This window comes from Balearica regulorum, chromosome 25 (assembly GCF_011004875.1).
Source record: "Balearica regulorum gibbericeps isolate bBalReg1 chromosome 25, bBalReg1.pri, whole genome shotgun sequence".
Classification (NCBI taxonomy): Eukaryota; Metazoa; Chordata; class Aves; order Gruiformes; family Gruidae; genus Balearica; species Balearica regulorum.
In genome coordinates, this window is record NC_046208.1 from 1,797,212 (window position 1) to 1,822,526 (window position 25,315).

The 25,315-nt window shown below is 43.6% G+C and overlaps 1 protein-coding gene across 4 annotated transcripts in view; it reads left to right on the plus strand.

Moving 5' to 3' along the window:
- Positions 1-24,684, plus strand: part of KCND3 (potassium voltage-gated channel subfamily D member 3) — a 124,283-nt gene extending 99,599 nt beyond the window's left edge. For 2 of the 4 annotated variants that reach the window (XM_075775995.1, XM_075775996.1), the window contains exons 4-8: positions 10,697-10,798; positions 17,637-17,729; positions 20,408-20,464; positions 21,424-21,671; positions 23,608-24,327. In XM_075775995.1, coding sequence (XP_075632110.1) covers positions 10,697-10,798; positions 17,637-17,729; positions 20,408-20,464; positions 21,424-21,671; positions 23,608-23,812 — 705 coding nt within the window. In that variant the 3' untranslated portion in view covers positions 23,813-24,327. Of the gene's footprint in view, positions 1-10,696; positions 10,799-17,636; positions 17,730-20,407; positions 20,465-21,423; positions 21,672-23,113; positions 23,354-23,607 lie in introns of those variants that run through there. The other 2 variants (XM_075775993.1, XM_075775997.1) reach the window with 2 other exon arrangements.
- The last annotated feature ends 631 nt before the right edge of the window (positions 24,685-25,315 follow it).

Below are 25,315 nucleotides of genomic sequence, written 5' to 3' on the forward strand. Positions count from 1 at the left end.
GCAAGGTACTGCAAAATCCTTGAAACAGACTTCTCATTTCATCCTCGAGGCTATAAGTTTCCTGGAAAGAACCAAACACCCAGATTTAGGCAAGGAAAGGACTACCCAGGACAAAATCATTTTGCAGAGCCGCTCTCACATAAAACTATAATATAGAAGTGAAAACTGTAACACAGGCTATCAAAGAGTAGGTGGTATAAATTAGGTGAAGCAGAGAAGTGGACATGTTGCCTGGCGGATGAATTAAAGCATTCAATCACAGAGACAATATCAGCAGAAGAAAGGAAGGAAGGGGCGAGGAAGAAGCCGTCTCTTTTCAGATGGAAGTCGATGAGAGGAAGTAGATGGAGGAAGGTTATTCCTGACAGCGAGCGCTACTCATGAGATGGTTGCACACAGGCAGCTATGACTCTGCAGACTGATGAAGAGGTAACTATGGAGATGCTCGAAAGGGGCTTAAGCCAAAAGGAAGGAAAAGTAAGGACACAAACGTCTTTCTGGTTGTTCCATAAGAGGCACGTTAGAAACAGCCTGTTCCAGACCCAGCCCTCGCTCCCAGAGGCACAGGAAACAGGACTGCAGTCAGCACAGCGGATGAAGAGAGAAGACGGTGATGAAGAGAATGCTTAATACCAATTTATGTCATCATCGTACCCATGAGAAAGACGGCCCACACACCTGTCAATAATGAGGCCATTATAATAATTGATTTGCTACAGAGCAGGGGAGTCAGCTTTGAAATGTTCTGTTTTGCAGCTGACACCCTAAATTTTGGAGGTGGGTTAGTGAACTTCAGAGTGTGGAACAGAACGGCCAGAAAAAGCGACTCGAGCAAAGCTGTGAGCTGTCTAAGGAGAGCTCAGCGACAGAACATGACTCAGATCCCAGCAGGGGATGGGGTTGGGAACTTAAGGAGAGAGAGAAACAATAAGGTTATAACTGGAGCTGGCTGACATTTAAAAAACATGGGTTTTTTCAACCACAATGAATCTGTGTGGAATGTTTTTGTTGTTGTTGATATTTAACAGTTTTTGACAGGGAAAAAGAGGGTTTTTTAATTTTTTTTTTTTTTAAAAAAAAAGATATTTCGTGTTTGCTGCGGTAGGTACCTCTTTCTCTTCCTCCTCTGTTTCCCATTTGTCACATCCCGTAATATAGTTCAGGGGAGGAAAAAAAAAAAAACCAAACCAAACAAACCCTAAGGAAATAAACCAACCAGGAATCCTTCCTCTTTTCTTTCATATCGTCCAGGAAAGCAAAATGGCATTTTCCATCAGTTCAGCTAGTTCAAATTCCCTGGATCCCAAATTGTGTAAGACAGCTAGATGTCCCCTCTGAAAGGAAGGATTGAAATCACTGAGCTAGAGCTTACAGGTTCAGCCTCCAAAGCAAGACCGTACATCTAAATATTTACACCTGTTGCCAATAGTGGCCCAATGCCCAGCTGAAATTATTTCCACACACATCCAGAAGCCACTCTACATTGGTTTCATGCCTTGAAGCCTTTCATGTCATGTCTCGGTCACCCCCAGATAACAGCCTGCAATGTGTAAGAACCTGACTAATCCATCCTTGGGGTCTCTCCTTGGTCATCTCAGCAAGAGGGTGTCCCCTCTCCCCTGTTAGAAGTCTGGGTTGCGCATGGCTGCCTCGGTCCAGATGGCTCCATTATGTAGCACAGTCGGTAGGATTTGTAATGACTGATGTTGCCCACTTCATCCCAGATGTCTAAATAAACACAAGCTGGAATCGCCTTGTCAAGGCGACCCATGTGCAAAACATTCAGCCAAAAAACGTTGGGAAGCCCTGTCCTACTTTGGAACCGGGTTCTAGTGATCAGATTCTTTGCTGTTACCTTCATTAATTAGTTATTTTACCACTCTGCCTAAGTAATGCAGAATCGAGTGAGCCGGGTGCAGTTTAGCTCCCATGCAGGTCCCAGCCTACGTACTGAGTCTGGCTCGAACACCCCTGTGCCAACTGCAATATACGGTCTAGATTAATGGATACAGACATATTCACTGGATCAGGAGAAAACATAACTAAAAGTGGGTGTAAATGGCAGTAAAGCTTATTGTGGTTACTAATTTGTACCATGACAGCGATACGCAGATGAAGAACAAGGTTTGTCACTGATACATGTTGTACTGGGATGGCAGTACGGGTGTCCGATCACGGATGTCAGATAGATGGGAATGCTGCAGTCTACCAGCACATCTCTCAAGGGCCACTGCAGAATTTCCCTGCTTACACACTGCCAGATGTCTTTTACACAGCCCAACTTGAGAAGCCCTAGAATCTCATTACCCCATTCCTCCCACTCCACCCAGCAGCACTGGTCTGCAAAGTCTGACTCAGAACAAGCCTCTGTTGTTCGAAGGTCATGAAAATCCCATCAAACAGCAACTGCTGCTGACTTCAGCATCACATCAGGCTCTGAACCAGCACACGGCAGGCCCTCTCCGGGCCTGAACAGGAGCCTGCCGTCCTCTTTTGCCTCCCCGCTACAGCCAGGCTCGCTGTTTTGACAAACTCTGATGCTGCAGCAGCATCGCCCTTCCATTCTTCCCTCTCTGACTCAGAGGTTTTTCCATGCATAAAAATCCATTTCTTTCCCTAGCTCGGTGGCTCCTTGCAGAGTTACTTCACATACATGTACAAGGTTATAAAGTGAAACCATTTTATGGTGATACAATTCATACCCAGAATTTTAAATGCATCTATCTGAGCTTTAGCACTAGCAATTATTGCTGACTCACCAAACAAGGCAGCAGAAATGACAGCATGTGCTTTCCTGACCAGTCACGGGGAGCAAGAAGAGCAACAGTAAATACTGGCAGAGAATGGTTCACAAGCAGGCAAGAGCATGCATAAAACTTACAGATAATTTGGAAAAAAAAAAAAAAATCTATATGGGGCAATCACAGTCTGCGTGTGAATACTGTGCAGGAAGAAAAAGCAGTTCAATCCACCAGACAAATTGCTCCATAGGAAATAGTTCCTCATTTCTCCTCTTTGTCACAGTACAGAACTCTTCTGTTTACTATGCAGACCGCTGCCTGACGGTAATTCAGCCACCTGTTCCCCATGTAAGTGCAGCCATTTAGACCGAACTCAGCATTAACTCCAAACAAATACAATAATAGAGAGCAATTCTACACATTGTCCACAAGCTCTGGTATCCAGGCGCCAGTGCGTTTCTGTCCACATATGAAGCATCAGCTTCGTTAGCGATTGAGTCAGGACAATTAGGAGCCATTCTAGCAGGGAGAGCAAAGCGATGCTGGAATGCACAAACAAGGGCCAGAGCAGCACGTAGCCATGACGACTCGGCAGCTTTCTGCTGACGAACCGGGACCCGGGACATCACGCCAGGCAGGCTTCTCGCACCGCATCTGCCGAACCACGGCATGCAGCCAACGTGCTGTGGCTGTCAGCGTAAGGACATGAGCGGAGACACACGGTCCTTTAAGAGCCTTCATTTGCCAAGTAGGACCATGGGATGGGTATGCGATGGATTTTTTTTTTGCCCCAGAAGCCTAATGCAAGAGTTTTGTCTTGAGAGACTCCAGGAGCAAGAGGAACAACTTCAGTAAGAAAGCCAATTGCACCGCACAGTGACTTTATTGTCATCCGATGACTTCTGAGCAATTTGGTTCTCCACCAGGCAACGCTTCTCTCAATTCATGATGAAAGCTCGTTGCACAGAGAAGCAGGACAAAGCACGCACAGCTCCTGGCCCTGCCCCACCAGCAGCAGCATTGCCCACACTCGCGCTGAACCCCGTTCACTCCCCTTGCTGCCGGCGGGTACCTGCCCATCGGAGACCACACATACTCCAACTGCCAGCAAGCACGCAACGAGGCAGGAAAACAGTCCCACCATCATCTCTTCCCCACGGGCTTTGTTCCACGAGGGACAACGAAAGGCATGAGTTCTACAAATTTGCTTAGTTTTTCTTGAGTTTCATGCAGAAGTTGTGTGGTCGTCATCCCCACTCCCCTCCCGTGTTTTCACCATCTCCCTGGGGAAGGTGTGAGCAGCACTGTGTGAAGCAATTACCTTCATTTTCTGTAGCTCATCCCAGGCCTCCACACCATTAATTAGTGTTCATATATCAGGTCTAGTAAGTCAGCATGTGACACTAGATCAAATTCTGTTAATTTCTCCATCCCCTGAATTCTTTATAGCTATTAATTAGGGGTGTGAGCTGTGTGAAAGATGTTATAGAAGTGAAATCTGGAAGCGCAGACAGACAGATAAATCACAGGCAGACAGATGCTCATCACACTTCGCTTTCAGTGAAACACAGAACCTTATTTTAGGATAATGGAGAACAGCAACCCCTCTATTAATGATGCAGAAAAACCAGGAGGCTATTTTCTTGAGATGTTTATCAAGTAATACATTTGTAGACAAATTCTGACACCCTAATTTACACCCCAGAATACTTCACTTCTAACTCTAACAAACTATACCAGATTCCCACTACAACTGGTACGGCACCTCTTTGACCACGCATCCCTGGCGCAATTTTGACCCAAGTTCTAAAATCTATCACAGCATTAAGAATACAAAAAAGGGTACGTAGGAATTTCTTTTATTACTATTTTAAGAGGCAAACTTAAGAGGCGATGAGAGCAAGCTTTGTCAGTCAGCTGGAGTAGTAGGATGAGAACCTCTAGAGGAAGCTTTGAATTTCAGCCAAGGTGCAATAACTATGTATAACCTATATTTCAATCAAGGAACAACTGTTCCACAAGGTCAGTTCTTATAGAGAACAAGGTCTGACTGTAAACCTTCCTGGGTGGATGGATAACTAAAAAAAAAAAAAAAAAAAAAAAAAAAAAGTGTTAGAAATAAGCAGGGCATCTACAGAGGATAAAAATATGAAATGGCCTCCAAAAAAAAGCTTACTACTTAAATCTAAAGCAAAGGAGAAAAGCGAGAATTGTCAAACTCTACAAAAAATGAAGTTTATCCTATTCTTTCCTGTAGAATGCAGCAAATACCAGAAAGGCAATGGTCTGTGTAAAAAGAAAGCATCCATACAATGACAACTGGGTAAAACTGGCAACAAATACATGCAGGCAGGAAATCAGAAGAAATGTTCTAAATAGAAAAATGAAGTTCTAAAATAAACGCCCAGTAGGAGTTAGAGCTTCACTACGCTTAAGCCAGAGCTTGTTAAGTTCCAGATGAAAACGTACGAAAGGAAGTTTGCAATAGGAGGGGACTGGTCTCAGTCCTCCAAGGGCTTCCTGACTGTTCTGCACTTGTCCGCAAGTTTTGCATATTACGACACTTTTTTCAAAGTTCTGTGTTTAATCAGCCAGGATGTCTATGACTAGTAGAGAAGTCGAGATCCATTAAACTCCATATTCTGTGCATTGTTCTATAAATAGATCGAACATCATGTTCTTCAGTGTTGGAAAAGATTAAATGATATAGTGCATTTGAAATGATGTTCTGTTGCTTTAATGGTGCCAAGGGTAAGGTAGGATTAAAAGGAGAGCCACAGAGGAAGGGAGGGGAATCTTTCATCTCTGGAAAGTAATGAAGAGGCCCAAAATAAGATCAAGGTCTGACTGTAAGTGGTTCTATCAAATTATATAGGAATATAATGAGTTCTACACTATCTAATTTCCATATGCAGCTCCACAACATCTCCCCCAAAGCAAAAATGACAGATTATTTAAACTTGGCTCAAAAGCTGTTTAATGTAAAGATTTGAGAGGAAAGAAAGTCCAAACATGCATACTTTGCTTCTTAGGAAAAAAAGGTTAAAATGACAGAAGAATGATTGGCAGAAACTAACTTTTCTAACACTGCTGTAACTCCGCTGCCTGCCCAGCACAATAGCCAGATGGAACGATGGCTAGCAGAATAACAACTAGTACTTATTATATGGGCCATTTGCTTTTTAAACAGCCATTATCTCACTCGGTGTTCAAACACATGTAATAACCCCGAGTCCTAATTTGGCAGTCCAGCCTGTTTCCAGGCTTTGTTAAAGATGGCGTATCAGCTTCCCAGAGCCATAAGTAGGACAGATGATCGGTGTTGCCTGATTATATTGAGAAAAGCACCCCACAGACAGTAGATTTATTTAATTTCTTGTCTACTCTATTAGTTTGGAATGCTTTTTTAAAAATGAAGCATTTTCCCTTTTCTGCTTGGCAAGGAAGAACTACGACAACAGAGCTAAGCGATTTTCCACCAGATGAAGGTTTCATCCATTCCAAGTTACATATGTGCACCGAGTTCCCACTCGGAAGTACAACTTCAAGTCTTTGCTGAATTTCTTTCTGAATTTTCTGCTAAAATTAGTCAAAGGTACCACAGACCAGATCACTTTGGGACAGCGAGAACATAACTACAAGAAAATACTTTTTGTCATTCCATACTCTAAGCTCTGCTGTTAAGTCCGCAGAAACCTCTGTTTAACTGTACAATCTGTTTGTTATCTTCTCCATATCCTAAAATCGACCGTGTTCTTTCCATCCAGAATTTGAGTTCAAACCCAAACTAGCAACAGATGCAGACAAATGCAAGAAAATCACACACTTACTGAATGACTGTGATATTGCACCTTGGAAATAAAACCCCAAAAGTATTCTGTTGATTACTTTTGAGAACAGCTTCATTTCAGTCTGAAAAGACGAGTGGTGTACACCTATTGCACCACTGGACTCACCGCAGCAGTCAGCAACAGTTCTACTCCTATTCAAACCACTAATTGTTTAAGAGGAAAAGCTTGAAGCACTGTTAATGACCTAGTGTAGCTGCACTTGCTGCCAGGGATGCTGTCGGTGTGGTTTTAGCAGATCAAGTTAGACATGGAGTGGAGCATCTCTCACACAAGAAAAGGCTGAGAGAGCTGGGACTGTTCAGCCTAAAGAAGAGAAGGTTCGAGGGATGTTATTGAGGTATACAAATACCTGGAGGGAGGGTGCAAAGGGGACTCAGCCAGGCTCCTCCCAGCAGTGCCCAGTGATGGGATCAGAGGTGATGGGCACAGACTGAAACACAGGAGGCTCCGTCCGTACATCAGGAAACACTTTTTCACTCTGAGGGTGACTGAGCACTGGCACAGGTTGCCCAGGTAGGTTGTGGAGTTTCCATCCTTTGAGATATTCAAAAGCCGCCTGGACACAGTCATGGGCAGCTGGTCTAAGTGGCCCTGCTTGAGCAGGGGGTTGGACCAGATGACCTCCAGGGGTCCCTTCCGACCTCAGCCGTTCTGTGAGGGATAACAACTGGAGTTAATAACAGCTCCAGTCCAAAGAGGGAGGAGTGGCCATAGGACCTGTACACAGACTACCTGATACACGTGTACTCCAGTCATCTCCTTGCTCAAGTACAGAAGATCTGGAAAGCTGAAGATGTCTGGCAAATGTGAAATTATGTCATAGGCTGTAACTTAATAGTTTATTATATCACATAAATCAAGAGTGAACATTATCTCCATAAGAACTAGATGAAAATCATTAATAAATAATAATTAGCTGTTTCCTGGGCCTGCCATCTGGTAAGCATTTTTCCTAGCCAGCAACTCCTGCTCCTTGCACTTCTCCGAAACAGCTAGAAGATGAAGACAGGCTATTCTTCCTCCTTTGTCAGTCCCTTTGGGACATGTGCTTATCCAGGATGCTGACAGCCACTTACATCGTCCTCTCCACCGTACCTCAGCTCTCCATGAGCGAGTACAAGACTTCAGTCCCCTTCCTGCTTATTCCGAGTCCCCAGTTTCTTAAAAAGCAGTAAGGAGCCAGAAGTTCTTGAGACCTGCCTTCCATCCTGCTCTCAGAAACACGTGGGCTCCAAGATAACCAAATTAATCATTCTAACCTGTAAGTGGCTGTCATTAGTATTATTATTTTCATCATATAAATTATCTTCCAGATTAGGTCATATGCATTTTGAGATCCTGTGGTTTCCTAGCAACTCCTCTTACCACTCCACATGCAGACACAGTGTGCCGTTTTCTTTTCCTTTTTTAGTCTCTCCGTGCAGGGGTTACATTCAGTAACAGCCATCTCGGGCCTGGCCCTGACGACCTTTAGTCCGTCACATCCATGGGATAAGATGCAGAAGACTGCTTTCCCCCCAAAAAAAGCCACTTAAACTCATTGTTACCATCAGGCATGATCAAAGTACTGCATCTCACATAAACGTACAACATGTACCTAAATATCCCATAGAGCTTGCGTCACTTGATAGATATACTTATCAAATAATGCACATTTACACAGACTTTCACATAAAAAACATGAACTATGGTTTTAGAGTTGTTTCTAGTCCAACGCAGGAAACTGTCTGGAGGGCCAAACCAATTTTAGGCACCAATTTTAATTAACTTCTCTAGCTGAGTTAATCAAGATATCTACCAAATTTAATCACAATGGGGGCACAGAGTTAGGCGATGTGACTATCCTAGAAAGTCTTTTGTGTAAGGACAATAGGATTAACTTCCGTCCTGCCCCACTGACATTTTTTAAAATAACAACGTCTGTTCTAAACTACAAAAGCTATGGGGCTTAATTATTTAGATAGCTAGTGGCCCTGTTTCAAAGAAGAAAAGGGAACAGACCTCAGAAACGAACCATCTCCAGTCCACATGGAATACAGCTATTAATATTTGATCCCCTGCTAGCCTGGAGGCAAAGGGAATAATGTTCTTTACAAGAGCCTAGGACGGAATCCACTAACAACTGACTGAACCAAAGATAGGATGAAACCTTTCCTGCTATAGGTGAGGTGAGCTGGGGGCTCGCAATTCCTGCAGCAAAGGAACTGATATTTTGTCCAGCACAGAAAGGAAATGGAAGTCTTCTGGGGTTGCCATCAGAGCCTCACTGTCAAGACCATTACCGGGGCCACCATCCAGTCCCGGTTACAGATGAGATAAGATCATTGCAGAATTTCAGGAACAGAGACACAAAGCCATAGAGTTGCAAATGGAAGAAATAATGCAATGGAAATGTAATTAACAGGAACAGAGAGACAATGCCATGTAACTGGGAAATGGAATATCCTTCAGTCCCTTACCCCTGCTCTTTCCCCCTAACTCACATTCAGCAGTAGTAGTCTCTGTGGTTTTTGTTCCGGATTACAGTCCCAGGCCAGTCCTACTCGGGGCCGAGAGCAGCACAGCAGTCTGGGAAAGCCCTCAGAACAACTGAAGGTCCAATTTCATTTTCTTGTTGTGTCCTCAGTCTACGTCTTGGAAATAGAACTCATGACCAGATAGCCCTGCGAGACACCTCGGCCCCGGTACAGAGCAAGTTTCATCAGAGATTTCACTCTCATATACTGACTTGCAGTCTTAACGTTAAAATGGGACGATGAAATCTAGATGAAGTATAGAAAAGAAAGTCAATTTTGGATGTTCCCATTTTGGGGTGTCAAAGCAGCAGACCTATTTTTCAGACTGGTCATAGTCTGTGTCACCTAATTAAAGCTGCAAACTAGTACCCTGTACATGTCTTTGCCTGAGAAATTGTCTGCTTAAGCAGCAGCTCTTAAGGTTAAACAAATCTTTCAAATATTGAGGGTCAGAGTCACTCACGTGTGTACAGTAATAAAGCTCCTGGAATTATTACACTCTCTGGACCCACTGCAGATATTTGCCTCTTGGCTTTACTCTTCCTACAGCGTATACCCATTAGCACCTCTAATTAGAAAGGAAAATCACGAGTTCCATGTTATTTAAAAGATTATGCAGCATTTTAAACTACAGCACAATGTAATTATTTTTTAATAGCCACAGCTATTTCATGTATTTACTTTTAATGGTGTTTGAGTCATAAATTAACAGTAGAAAAGAAAAAGGCAAATCAGCACTTGACAGAGAAGCAGGCAACAATTGAGAAGAAAAACTGAAACGCTAAAAACTGTGTGATCAGAAAGGAAGAGGGCCTCATTCGTTTTTCTTGTTTGCTTTATTCTGGACTGCTTTTTATCACCTAACTTGTCCCCCGAGGGTCAAGAAGGTCAGGGATACACAAAAATGAGCACAGCTGGATGCCTGTGTTGCTGCAGAGTGACTTCTGTCAGTTTGTCAAGAAATCCATATTTTTGGACGGAGTTATCAGACACCAGAGTTAAACTAGCACTGCCGCTGCAGAGGACAGTCCACCACCACTGAGGCCCGGGTGTCACCATGCTAGCTGCTGCGTAGGCAGAGCGGGTGACCCCACAGATATCAGAGCACAGAGCTGAAAGGTAAAGAGAGGATTAAACAACCAAGCACATTAGAGAGAAGGCGAGCCATGAAAGCAACATGCGTGCAGAGCACGTGCACACTGCTAGGTCACACACAGCCACCCTATGCCAGGAACGTGCCCAAGACAAGTGTCTCTAGTTGCTGTGCATCTCACCCCAAAAAATGACTATTAACTTTTGAAAGGATAAACAAATCCGCAGAACCCCACTTCTTGTCTCTGGAAAGGCTATTAATGCTCTGTGGCAGATTATGTTCTTCAGACACGCGTGCCCGTCTGACTCCCAGAGACGGACCTGCACTAGCTGTTCTCAACAGCACCTTCTCCTGTCTGCACGCCCCTTGTATTGCACCCCAGGTTTTTTCAGGTAGAACGAGAACCTGGAACTTCCTTCTTCCTGGTATTGCCAGCACAGGCCCAATCCCTCGGTGTGCCCAGGTGTAACTTCAGCTTGCTTGCCTTCTTCACAGAAAGCCCGGCTTGCGAGGATTCGAGTGGCCAAAACAGGCAGCTCCAACGCTTACCTTCACAGCAAGCGCAACGGTCTCCTGAACGAAGCCCTCGAGCTGACGGTGAGTGCAGAGACAGTATCTCCTTCCACAGAGTCTGAGATGCTCCCTATCCCCGCTCCTCTCCCTGGGCTCCCTCCCTTTCTCTCCCCGTTGCCACCTAACAGCTCGTTATTCAGTGTGGCAGCATGGTGTTACGCTATAATTAGGCTCCTGTGTACTGTATGTGCCATGTGGATGGGGAGCTGGAATCCAGCTGCAAGACTGGATGGGAGGAAGAAGCTTCCTTGGGTTCCCCCTTCAGCTAGGAAAGGATCTGACCTTCCAGCAATGACCAGGTTCCCTCAAAGCTCTGTGTGATGGAGCTGTAGTGGATTTAGACCACCCATGGTCTGCCCATACTATAAATATCCACTCTCTTTCAACACACAGATATTTATTTTCAAGAGTCTCCCTCTAATCTGGACTATCTGATCATGCCCAACAGGACAAGAAAATATTCCCTAGCTCCTATTTCAGGCAGTTTGGTGGTAGGTTTATTTTTTAACAGAAAAGGCTCTGGAGGCTAATACTAGCTATTCATGAGAAGAAAAGTTTTAAGTGCGTCAGATTGCTCAGCAGCATCAGTGAAAATGAGAGGAGGTTATTACATTAAGCCTGATCAACACCAGAGCAGGTATTAGCACATTTCATGGATTTCATTTCAAACAAATAAGCCTCTCGTGCACGTGGGGAGCAAAGAGCAAGATGAAGAATGCTTAATTGAGCCACCAGAGCTGCCTAGCACTTGTTCCTGAATCCTTACTTGGGGCCTAATCCTTCAAATGTCTACTATTTTCCCTGGCACACATCCTTGCATTTGTAAACTCAAAGCTGAAAAACCTTTTCAGCTCACGGTGAAAGCTGCTCACTAGGACCTAAACCCATTCCTACCCAAGTAGAGTGGGTACAGCACATGGATGGAAATTGTGCAGCTCCTTATTTTGCATGTAGGATGCTATTCAGTGCAGACTGAGATAGAGGAATCTGGCCCTTTACGACTGGAATAGTTTTTAAACTGACTCTACAAAAGCACTTCACATGAAGCACAGATTTGGAAGGTAGGGTGCCCGGATCAGTTTCTGTTCTCCTCTCCAATACAAGTTTGATCCTTCTGACTACACATCTAATGTTGTCTCCTATTCTGCAAATGGCAGCGACACGCAGAAAATCCATTTCTTGAACCATATGTTGCTGTTGAGCAGTTCAAGAAAAGTTTCTTTATCAAGAATATGAGAGACCAGGAAGACTGGTCATACCTGGTCCAGAGCCTTGTCCCCATAAAGGAAAGGCTCTGGACTGGGATGCCAGCTCAGCTGAGATTCTGCTCTTTCGTTACCCAAGAGCATGCAAAAATTTGACAACAAATTTCAAACTGCCTTCTGAGCTTTAGATTTCTGGGTTTTAAAAATGCCAGAAGAGCTTAGCAGGGACACTCAGTTTGCACTTGATCTTCCAGCCTGTCATCCCAACAAGAATCTCCTCACTTCCCTTGTCAACCAAAACTCCCTGCCAAGACCACTCACGGAAGAGCAGCTGATGCACCAATGCTTAAGTCCAAAAATGCATGAGGTTGAGAGAAATATTTGGCTGAATGGGTTCACTTCCTGGCACCTACCCAAAAATAACTGGAAGAAGGGTCATTTTGTTGGCTACAAGCTACTGTAGACATAGGAAGGAAAACAAAAACATTTCTAAGGAGGTTCTAAGGGATATATTTTTTTTTTACTCATTAATAACTAAATTTAGATATATAGTAGCATCTAAAGCAGGTCCTCCCAAGCTTTCCTGGGTGCAGCTTGCTTTTTGGTGGGCTTATAGCTCTAAATGCTAAGATGACCCCCACACACAGCCCAGCAAGATCCACAAATCCTACTTTGAAAAGCACTTCATGTTGTGTACAGTTGTATTAATACAGTGTAAAATATATCCCCACCCTAAGGGACTTCCTGTTGAAACAGTCAAAAGCAAAGGGTATGGGGAAGGAAGAATTACCATCCACCTGTGACATACAGGAACATAATTTCCTAAGCCAAGAAACTTGCCAAAGCCATGCCTGGCATCTGCACGACAACCGGGAGATGATGTGGCTACCTGAGGACTAGCCTCATACCCAAACCAAGGACCAAGACATGTCCCTCCATCTGCAGGTAGTGGCATTAATTAATTACAGAACTGCAGAGTATCCTTTGTTGTAAAGCTATACTTGTCCAGTTTAACTCCACAAGGCAAGATTTTACATCCTGACATTTTACGGCAGGAGAACAAACTATTCTCAAGAGTACAAAATGTGAATGACAGCATAGCCTAGCCAGCCAAATTTTTAAAGCTGTAAAAATATGAAGGAATGTGACTTCTGTAGTTGCTATATTAGGGACCAAAATATTACCTACATACTGTGCATATCTGTCGGTCAAATTAGTATCAAACTGCTTCATCAGTCAGGTACACATCCCATTTTGATACCTTGCCCAGGACTCATGCTAACTTTAATGGACTTCACATGGCCAGATTGCCATAGGGCTGGTTTGTTACCCAGCAGTAATTCCAACCGCAATTACTATATGGCCACAACTAGATATTATCACTTTCATCATTTGCAATCACACAGCACTGTGATCAAGGTATAATTGTTTTACACGTGCCCAGCAGATTGCCCTGCAGTCTGACACCTTGAGGGTTTACCCAAGGAAAACACCTGCCCCAGAACATATCCTGGCTGTGGCTCTGCAGTCAAACTAATAAATTGAGAAATAAGGACTGTTCAAGATTCCGGAACATGTGCCAGAACGTCCTTTCATTAGCACCAGAATGAATACACTGACACCATCTTTCAAAGGAACAGCATGTCTTCAGCCTGTAGCCTTGTATCAAAGTAAAGAAAAAGCGAAGAAAAGGATTTTTCGAAGGACAGCAGCAGGACGGAGTTCTGTTCCTAGCAAGAGTACACACTCTTGCTTCAGAAACATGTGGATTTGTCGCATTCTGCATTTGCCATCTAGACACAAAGTACTCGGACCATTTTCTTCTCATTTACAGAGATTTTTAGTGGGCTTTATGTCAGAAGTGCTCAAGGGATGGTGAGCTTCTTCCGATGGCAGCAGCCTACATATCCTCTTAGTGTTAATCTCCTTGTACAGCTAGCTGAAATTCCCTTTTAGCTAAAATGCTAGGAGGTGTATATCCTAGGAACAGTAGGTTGTGAGGTCTTGTGCCTTTTCACAAGCAGAATCTGCTTAGCCATAGATAAGCGTTACGGCCATTTTCACGGGAAGGGACAGTGTAACCACTGAACCAGTCCCTCTCGGTTCACCAGTGTCCAATTCTGCGTGCTGAAGCACTAAGTAGAAGAGGTAAAGAGAAGTATTTTGGATTTCAGAACTGACACTACAGCGTGTTTCAGTCTCCCTCCAAGCAACCAGCAGTTCACTGAATGTCTTCCAAGAACAAACTGAATGGTAGCTGGCATCAAATCCTTGCAAAACTGGCACCCCAGCTCAAAAAGCAAACCATCTCCTCCTCCCCCCCACCAGCTTTTTCATTACAGCCAGACTCTTCTAATGAAGACACAGATTTTGTTTGCCTGCAGTAACGTAGGTACCACTGATGCAATCTCTATAGGTATATGTTCCTCAACAGCACTATCAAAACACCAAGCATTTGTGTGATGTTGGCACTCTCGCTGTCCTAGGGCAGTAGTTCCTGCAGATCTCATTCTTAATCTGCATGCTCTTTGTTTCTGAAACCACTGAGCTGACTGAAGAAAAAGTGAAAGGAAGGGAAGGTACAAGTCACACTGATGCTACCCCTTATTCCTGGTCCCCGTCATCCCCCGATTCACTTCCATCAGCAGGAAGCCTAGCCTCGGGATGGAAGGCAGAGGGAGAGACTAAGTTGTGCTGCCAACATTTAACAATTGGCTTAGGTCTTCTGCCAAAGGTACGGGAGCTTTATCTTTGCTTTCAGATTCCATTTCGATCTCCTCTCAAGCAAATCCTCATAAAAAGACACTGTTTGCAATGTGTGCTCTTTCTCTCTCCTTTTCCAGTGTTTTAGTGCAGCATCATATTTGCTTTAGGGCTTGCAAGGACCTCCATGGGAAATATTCCAACACAGACTTCAGCAGAGTCAGTAATCTCAGCAGGATACGAACAGGACCTGCTTGTTGTGTTAGCTCACTAGGAGGATTGTTAATAAGAAAAATGGAACTGATTTTTTTTTTTTTAGGCCACTTCTAAAAATACTTCTGGGAATGCTCCATCTTCCAAAACAGCAGCAACAACAAAATCCATAACCTGCCTAAGATGCATTCCCATAGGAATCTATTAATTCTGTGTACAGTAAGTCAGCTTTCTTAATGTACCAGTTCAGCTATGTTTTGGCATCTGTCAGAGACAGAGCTATTCCTTCACTTAGGGATCACAGAACCATCCTGGAAAAGGCATCCAGAAGACACATTTGCAGTGAACCACTTGGGCACAGGAGTATATTTAAAAGCAATGCTTTAAGCATAGTTGAATTTGACCCCCTTGAAAGCAACAGACAATGTCTTGGCACTTCTGCCAAGATGTTCTGCCATGTCTCCCATCCCACCCATTTTCTCTCTAGAACAGTTAGATACTGCTGTTTCGTGTTTAAGTAGAGATTCGAGCCATGCACATCAATTTTTGACTTTCAGATTTAGGTATTACAGAAGGCACCAGGCACCCCTTACTTATGGGCCATAGGGAAACATTTTACCGCACCTAATTGCCATTTTAATGCATGTAATTGTCTTTGAAAATGCTAGTCATCAAAGACACATGCAGATTAATGTGTCATGAAATCACAGTGACTTTCAAGACCAGGAGCTTAAGTAGTAGCAGTAGTAAGAGAACATCCTTAACAACCCAGACCTTAAATCTGCCACCACAGAACAGAGAAAATGAGAAAAGGAATCCTGGCTCTCAAACAGCACAGAAACTCTCTAAACAACCCCTGTTGCTTCTTTCCTTCCGAGTTGTATCTGATCATCATAGGGTAAGCAACATGCTATATTCTGCACAACGTAAGCATCTGATTCACTGATACTGCAGAGATCAAAAATACAGAGTACCGGATTTCTCCCCCCACATCCAAGTTGACTATATTGGCCTACTGCAGTTTTGATGAATACTTGATGCCAAGCTTTCTGCGTGAGCAAAACATTACACACGTACCAAACTCAAGCTCCTAACCTCTTATCCATTTCTGTTTCAAGCAGATCAAACTCCTCTGCTTAACAAAAGCACAGATATTGGCCTGAGATCTGCAGCTTATCCTAACCACTAATAACACTGCAGTCTGAGCAGTCTCTTCCCCAAATCACCACAAGCACACATACCTGATGTAGAAGCCGAGAACGGACCAGCAAAAGTGCCCCAATAAGTCTTTCCAACCCAGAGCCCTTAAATCAGCACACCACAAGCAGCTCATCCCCCTCAACTCTTCCTATGTCTTCCTAGGAGGGACCACTCCTTTAATAGCTTTTCCAACCTAAATACTGTCAGCTGTACCCAATCCCTTCCCAGATGGCACAGGCTGCCTGCCTGACTCCAAGCACACCCTACTCTCTGAATTAGCTTACAAATTCCTTAGCCACATATGGGCAGTTTGAGTACGCAGGGGCAAAGGGGGAAAGCTGGTCCCCAGTCGCATGGGTGTTGCTGTACAACGAGTATCTAGAGCACGAGGTCTTTGAAACAGGCTTGCCTTGTTCTGGTTTTGTGCTAAGTGATGTACAGAGGGTTCCCGATCAGTTCACAGCACTCCTGGGCACTGTGTTACTACAATATAAATCACAGTAAGCCATCCTACTGAGTGAAAGCTACAAGCCATAAGAAACTAATGAAGATGGGACCTTCCTTCTCCTAGGGAACTGCTGCCACATTTCACGTGAACACAAACCCTTTGCAACTGCTGCACAATACTTCTTCATTTGCCATATGCTTGAATAGGATAGTTTATATATAACTGCTCTTACATAAGTGGTGCCTGCCTGTTCCTCCCTTCTCCCTGCCTTTCAAAGAGGGCTTCGCCACAGGAGGGGTTACACACCTTCAGCTTGCACTGAACCCAGTCCTCAGGACCTGCTGTAAACCCCCCACCAACCACCATATACACCAATGTAGGGAAAGAGCAGCCCCCTCTTGATACACTGCAGGCACAAAGTGCGGAAAGCAATCGGTCCTGTCTGTGAAGGGAAGAGACAGAGCCAGGAGTCCTGTCCCTAGAAACAGCATTGCAAAGTCCAAGATGCGAAGCCTGGATTCATATTTTCTGATCTGGCGTGCAGCCGTGACTCAGGAGGCTTTGGCAATAACACATCCAAGTTCCAACTGCCCTGGCTCTGTGCAGCCCTGAAGGTCAGGCAGAGCCAGGCTTCCAGCTCAGCAGAAGCAAGACAGCTTGTGTTTGGTCTCCTAACAGAGACTGGAGTTCAGGGTACATCTGTTGGCATTCAAAGGTCATGTCAAGCTTAAAAGTCTTAATGTTTTTGGCAAAATAAACCAGCATAGGTTCTTTTATTCTTCACTTCCTGGTTCCTGAGCCTTAACATTGTATGTCAGCAGTATTTCCCAGGTTTCCTCCACAGCTACAAAACAGCTAGAAACACACCGGTTTTGAATCACAACTGAGCTCCTCACCTGAGTTTACAAGCCAAATCATTAAGAAAAAAAAATGAGGTGACCTCATTAGTCATGAGAAAAACCTGAGAGCTGGCAACACTGAAATGATCTTTATCCCTGTGAAAGCTAATGCTGGTAGTTCTGTTTGTTTTCATGGTTTTACACCTGGTTTGGGTCTTGGGTTTTTTTTCCTCCCCCTTTTTCTGGCTATTTAGGGATCCACTGAAGATGAACAGCACATGACTAAAGGCACCTCCTTAATTGAAAGCCAACATCACCACCTGCTGCACTGCCTGGAAAAAACAACCGTAAGTAGCAATACAATCCTTCTACATCTTACTGTATCTGTGCCTGGCCCAGGCTTGCTACGGGAAAGAGGTGGCACTTTTAGACATGCTCAGTGGACCTACAAACTATGCAGGAAGGGGCTGACACTCCAGCTCCCAAGAATATTCTGCAATGGGATAAATGCACTATTTCATTGTCATCTTTTTAAAGAAAACAATCACTGTGCAAAGGGATAAAGATGTGATTATCTGCTACTTACAGTCATCTACACCAGTACAAAGTCAATAGTAGGTGCTCAGTCAGGTTCACCCGAATGCAAATAACTTTTCAGCATGGGGTTAGGGAGATCCTATAAACAAGGTGTACATTAAGCTTAATTTCTTCACTGCTTCTGAAAAAGAACTGCATTTGTCTCGTGCTGTCAGTCACACATCATATATACTCGTCGCTTGTGCTAATTAGTAATAAAAGACAGTTCTGCTGCCTTAAGAGGAGGAAGATGCTGTCAGTGGCTCCAAAGTACAACCTGGTCACCAGTGCCAACAGACTGGAAAAAATAACCTTTAGCCCTTTATATGGCACAGAGCAGATGAACTCTCTTATTGGGTTTAAAGGCTGCACATACATTTGCTCACTACGGTTCTGGCTACAAGAGCAGGTAATTTATCTCCAAGCCAGTCAAGCAGTTTCTGTAATGTGACTTTTCTGTTCGCATCACGCAAGGTGTTGGGAGTGAGAATTTTATTTTTCATTATTAAGTGATTCTGTATGCAGAAGTCTCTTGGAACATGTCAGATATTTATTTGATACGTATGTTTCACTTCCAGGTTTATAGAAAAGGTTCTGCAGTAAAGGAACACATTATCTAGTCTGTGATTCATTCTAGAAAGAATGAAGAGAGGTTAACACATGAAATATTCATGCCTTTTCCTATCTGCATCCATCATCAAATGTACTTTTGATTTCTGACTTGCAAGAGCTTTCTTTTAGATAAATCACCTTCACTTCCATAGTTTGGCTTATGCTGGAATAACCCCACTTAGGCCTCAGCGATACACTGGAAGATGATGACTGGTTAATCGTAGTGACCTGCTGAGTACAGCTGGTTTGTCACAATGAGCTATAAAGGTCACCATTCCAAAGACAGCGAACTGTCTTCCTGTATCAATGATTACTGAATTTATAAGACTCATCTGGCCTTTAGCTCTTAGTGATTTTGGATGCTACATAACAAGCAGATACTTCATAATCTGACTCTTTGGTTTAGAACTTTATATTTAAAAAGCTTCACTCCTAAGACCCATATTTATCAAGAATACTTTCATTTGGAAACTTTACCTAATTGGCTGAAGCAAACAAAACCTGACAACCCTACTACCTCCAGGGTCTGTCCTTGTAAGGCCCTGACCTTGTAAAGCCTCAGAGAGATTCTGACCTCTGCATGGGCTGGACAACATCTCTGGGAGCTGCAGGAGTTGCTCCATTACTAATGAGCCGGTTTGGGTGCTGGACGTAACGTGGCCAAAGCCTATCCTAATTTGTGGATGTATTAGCCTACCTCACTAACAAAGCTAGATTGCCTCCAGCACGCAACCCTACTCAGACAGTGAGTCTCAGTGGTTGAAAGTGTTCCAAATTTTGCTTTTTTCAGCAAAGAGCAGCAGTAACAGTGACACTTTGAATTCTGATTAAAACCAAGAGGGAGGATCTGCCCAATATTTAATGTGTTTTCCCCCCACGTTTTTCAGCCTGTTATCACCACGATGTTGCACGATTGTTGGATTCTGGTCTGAAATTATCAATCAGCTTGTGCGGAAATCCTGTAGTTCATATAATCTATTAAAATACTACACAATAGTTCTCCTCCCAAAATTTTAAATCACAGTAAAAGAATTTTTGAACACTGAAGAGTCATTTTGTGAGCAAGTTGCAGGAATGGAATGAGGAATGTACCGTGGTTGCAAACTTGTTTCAATGGGCAATTCACCTTTCCTTAAGCTAGCCAAAAGGATTCTAAAAGTACATTGTTTATTGTCATGGTATCTGCATCACTAGCGTACAGCCTTACAATTGAATGGCTGTGAATGGCTCACAAATCTGGCATGTCAGATGACAAAGTGACCCCGAGGTACTTCTAGCTGCCATAACAGAGGTTACTTTGTCATTTTAACACAACAGATGGAGTTTATTCAAACAAAAGATATTTTTTTTTTCCCCACTCGTTCCAACTCCCAGATGGAGTGAGGACATTCACATGCCATGTTTTCTCCAAGCGCTGAGTGCACGGAATCCAGTCCTTCAACCCAAACCTTTCTTCTGTGTTGCCACACTATGATCAAAACCCATACCCATTGGTGACCCAACAGCAACACCATTCCGATTTGTTACTTGTGAATCAGCAGCTGAAACTTTGTTTTCCTTTGCCTTCAGCTCTCAAAAGATCAAAGCAATACAGCTGTTACCAGTTTCATTCTATTTCCAAGACCATACACATTAACAAGCTTAAGTGTGAGAAGGAAGGCACAAAGGGGTCTGATTCAGGCAAGGTTTGGTAAAGAGAAGGTCTCGTTGCCCATTCAAACTTGAGCAAGCCAGCTGGAATGCTGAGGCAATAGATGCAATGCTGGGACTAAACTTTTGAATGCCGGAATGGACAATCAATTGTGTTTTTATCTTTTGTTGGCATGTTGTCCCGTAGGGATTGTCCTATCTTGTGGATGATCCCCTGTTATCTGTACGAACTTCCACCATCAAGGTATTTCCTTTTTAATTCAATCTGTTTTCTCTGTGGTCTCTGTGACGTGTCTGGAGAGTGTTTGCTTCCTTTCCTGTTCCTGGTCTCGTCCTTGGGAGTTTGTGCACGTGGCTCGTTTTGGCTATCCAGTGCTCTTGTTTCCTGTGAGGGTCGTTAGTTGTTCCAATGAAAACCGATGCCTGCCTTCACCATGGTTGCTTTTGTTTCCCATCCTTTCTGATGCTGACAGGGACTGCATAAAGTATGTTCACTAGAATTACTCGGGCGTTTATATACACACATAGGAGTTCTTTCTTTCAGGATTTCTTGTTCCTAAGCACAAAAACTCTTTACAGATACAGCTTTCTGAATTTCCTTCCCCTGTACACTTCCCACTCACCTGCCATCTTTATTTCCACTCAGCTAGTAGCACCCAATGAACTGCAGGTATGCTTTGAACCCAACAGCCAATACAAGCAACATCCTGCAATTAAGCTGTAAGTCAAGACGGTCATGCAAACACAATACAATCCTGTCCCCAGGCACAAAGAAAAAGGAGCATGAATCTCCTCTTGGGTTTCATAACCACGTGGCATTGCAGACTTTTTGAAGCCACTTTTGGAATCCAGACACAAAAATAAAATTCCGACACAACATAGTAACCATCTCAGACTATGTGAGCAAAGCACCATTGATAGACTATCATGCTTATGTCACTGCAACAGCTTATCTTATTCCCCTACTGATGCAGGACAGCAAAGTCTTCTCTTGGTTGCAGTGAGTGGAAGGGCAGGGTAATTTCTTTTTAAGATCTGCCTAGTGCAAATATTTTTACGCAGAGAGACAGAGAGCATCTCACACAGACAAGGGGCTGACACATCCCACCAACCTAGCAAAAGGTGCTGTTGAAAACAAACTGCTGTTGGGCCAAAGCTGTTGGTGTCACCAGAGAGTAATGGCACTGTTTTTTCCCCTGCCAGAACCACGAGTTCATAGATGAGCAACTGTTTGAGCAGAACTGCATGGAGAGCTCGATGCAAAACTATCCTTCTTCTCGGAGCCCCTCCTTGTCAAGTCACCACGGACTGACCACCTCCTGCTGTTCTCGCCGTAACAAGAAGACCACTCACCTTCCCAACTCCAGTGTGCCAGCCACTCGCCTCCGGAGCATGCAGGAGCTCAGCACCATCCACATCCAGTGCAGTGAGCAGCCCTCACTTACAACAAGGTACAGTAAGTAGGTTCTTGCTGCTAACTGCTGCATGCAAACCTCCGAAGTGCATTATCCAACTGAATGTTCCGGCAGGCCGATTCTCCAGCCAGGGAGAGGGGTCTAGTGCCAGGAGCAATCTTTGTTTCCCTCCTTCTAATGACAACCCAAGGAAAGAGACTCCGAGCTGTTTCAGGAAGAACCAGGCCAAAGCCAGACTTAGCGCAGCTCTTCTCTGGCCAGACCGGACACAGAAGAATGAATTCCAGCTGACGCCTGCCTGTAGTGCCGATCACACAGGCAGGAGCCAGCAGTTCCCAGCTGTGAGCCGCTTGCCAAAGCTGGTGCAGGACCACTTCACAGCCCACCTCCCAGATAGCCCAGTACTTCCAAGCCCTTACTGGGAGCAGGCAAAGACAACTGGCTAATCACCATCAGTAAGAGCTGTTAGAACACTGTACACTCTGACACAGTCCACCAGGGACACTCACTTCACTGATTTTCATTGTCCAAAAGTCCAAATCGCAACTGTAGGCATGAAGCATCACTGGGAAACAAATAAGGAGGAATTTCACAACGGTGTGTTAGTAGCTCTCACCTAAAAAGCCATCAGTGACCCAGGTGAAGAAGTGGCTCAATAGAAAATTTTGAAATTTTCATTTTATACAGAACTTGCTGAAAAAAAAAATCATTTCTTCACCATATCTTTCTTGCAAATATTAAGTTACTTTCTACATCCCCCTCAGCCCATTAAGCTTCTTGTGCACCGGGCTGGTTTTGAACTCACTGTTCTTCTCCCCACTTCTATCAAAGGGATCTACAAACTGAAACAAAGCTGCCTTTAGGGCAGCGAGTGATTACTTTGCACCACAGTGAAGTCAGAAGGGCATTTCAGAGAATGAATTATGAATGAATAAGCACAAAACAAGTCTCTGGCTATTGCAGATTCAAGATGACGATAGTTTAAACCAGCACCTGAAACAGTAATTCAGGGGAATGTCAACTATTCTGCCTATTTCAGTGGGTGCTAAATCAGATGCCAGTGATATTTTAAACGTCAACACTGTACTTCACTTGCTTACCAAACTGTGTAAGAATGCAGAAAGAAAAAAGCTTTTACATTGTTTTTCATGTGGAATGCAACTAACTGGGTGTACTGGTTACCACTGGCAGAACCACCCAGTCCCTAAGACTGCCCCACTCTCAGCTTGTGACTGAGGCAACCGGGGAGCAGAATGGGTTCTGCCGTGTTCTTGGGATGCTTGAGCCATCAAGAAACATCCTCTTGGTGAGTCACTGAGATAACAGCAGCAATAGCTGTTCCAACTGGGAGCTTTACATTCTAAAAGGACAAGCCTTGTGTTTAAAATGAACATGTTGGGCTGGTAATAGCAGACTCCTGTAGCTGTGCAGATGTACAGAAATCAACCTATCATTTTCCCCTCTGTAATTAATTATAGGATGCAATTGATGCAGATCTAATAAGAATGCTCCCAGCTGCCAGATCCTTGAAACTACTGCAGAGAGATGAAAAAAATAGAAAAGATCAAGGGACAGTGAATTTGAAAGAGGCATTTGAAATGCAAGGAAGACAACATCTCTTTCTCAGAAAGAACTACCTGTGCTCTGAAAAGATGCAGCACACAGGACAGTATATTTAGATGTCCTCCTAATTAAACTAGAATTATGCAAGAATGAAATGGAAACATGGAACAATTTGCCCTGTGAAAAGCTGTATCCTAACCGGGGTGATACTAAAAAAGCTTAGTGTAATCTGGGTAGAAATAACTGATGCCTTGCAGGAACTGGGGGGGAACACTGAAGTGGAGTCTTCTGAATATTTCGGTGCCCTTAGTTCAGAGGAATAAGATACCGATTAAGAACAACTACCATTCCCATCCTTTCTACTGTCTGGTTTAAAAAAAAAAAGCCAAACACTAAATTTGTTTTCTAGTCGTTCCAGTCTCAACATGAAATCAGATGATGGGCTGAGACCGAACTGCAAAACTGCCCAGATAACGACAGCCATCATCAGCATCCCCACGCCGCCGGCGCTCACGCCAGAAGGCGAGAGCAGGCCTCCACCCAGCAGCCCCAGCCACTCCACGAACATTTCCACCACCACCACAAGCAACATAGTCAAGGTCTCTGCCTTGTAAGACATCTCATGCACAGAAGGAGGCTGGAAGACCAGTGCCCCTCTCCCTCCACACCTCCATGTTCCTTTCTTGCTGCAAATTGTGCCTGGATGGACCAACCTGACATTTTGTCATCGAATTAGCAATGGAGACCTAACAAGGCAGCTTTCTTCAGACTCGCATTCATGCTGTGGACTGAGGAAGGATTAGGAAAGGGAGGAAGAGGCTGGTTAAAGGAAAAACCTGCGTGGAGAGCGTGTTGTGCCATGGTACTGGGCAAAAGTCACCTGTGGAGGCTGGAGGGAAAGAATCATCATGGCAACAAGAGAGTCAATAAAGAAAACGGAAATATAACACTGTGTATCGCAGCACCTTTTTAAAGGTTTTTAATGGATAATATTTATTCATGAGGAAATGACTGAAAAGGTGAAAAACAATGGATTTTGTGAATTTTTTTTCTTCATGGAGCAGAACCTTTAAACCAACCAAAATTTCACATTTTTTTTTCTTTTATAGGAAAAGATTTAGACAAAGAAGCCACCTGTCACAGAAATCTATTTCCATTCCTCTGTGTGTGTGCGTGCGAGTGTGCAGCAGAACCACATCAGAGCAACGCTGAATTACAAAGAGCAGAGCATGTTTCCATGATTGGGCGCACAGTAGGAAAATACAAGCATGTGTCAGCACATACATGTGCACACGCACACACACACACAACTATTTCACCCTGGATGGCATTCTTTATTTAGACAATTTTGTATCCGCCTTTTAAGTCAATACAGTGCAATTGCAAACAGTGTGTTTGTCTGCTAATTATTGTCTGTGAAAACATATTTGTGAAAAAAAAAAAGAAAAAAGACAGGCTTTAGTAGAGTTTTAGTCCCACATGGGTATCTGCTTTCTATTTTTGTTATCATTTACTTGTAAGAGTGTGACTAGACTACCAGTTCTGTATTTTTAAAAAGAAAAAAAAAAGTAGGACTCTTTTTTAATACTGTACACACAAATGGCAAAGAATGAGAAAGCACTGAACTCAACCGCATCAAGCATTCATAAGTCTAACAGAGGTTTCTTGTAATGTATTCCCATGCTTTTTTTATTTTTGTTTTCTATATATAAATTTCTTTGCTAGCACTGGACATGCAACCCATTGTAAATAGTAGCCAAATAATGTCTGGATCTATACTTGATAACAATTAACCCCAGAGCCAAATATCTTGCATGGACAGAGAGGTATTCGGCTTTTTCACAGTCTTAGGGCTCCAGTTGTCTCATCAATAGCTTCTGGGTTGCACTGATTTTAGGGGTAGACTAGGTAAGCAATTTTAGTTCTCCAGTCCCAGCACAGGATCTACAGCATGCATCCACTTGAGAAGGGGGAGCAGTTACTGGAGTTTGGAAAACATTTGAAGTGTGGTACAGACAGCTCTTTTTTTTTTTTTTTTTTAAATTTTTTTGCAGTTCTACACTTAGTTTGGGAAAAGTTATGTACTTCTAGTCAACCAAAAACTGAAGTAACACTGT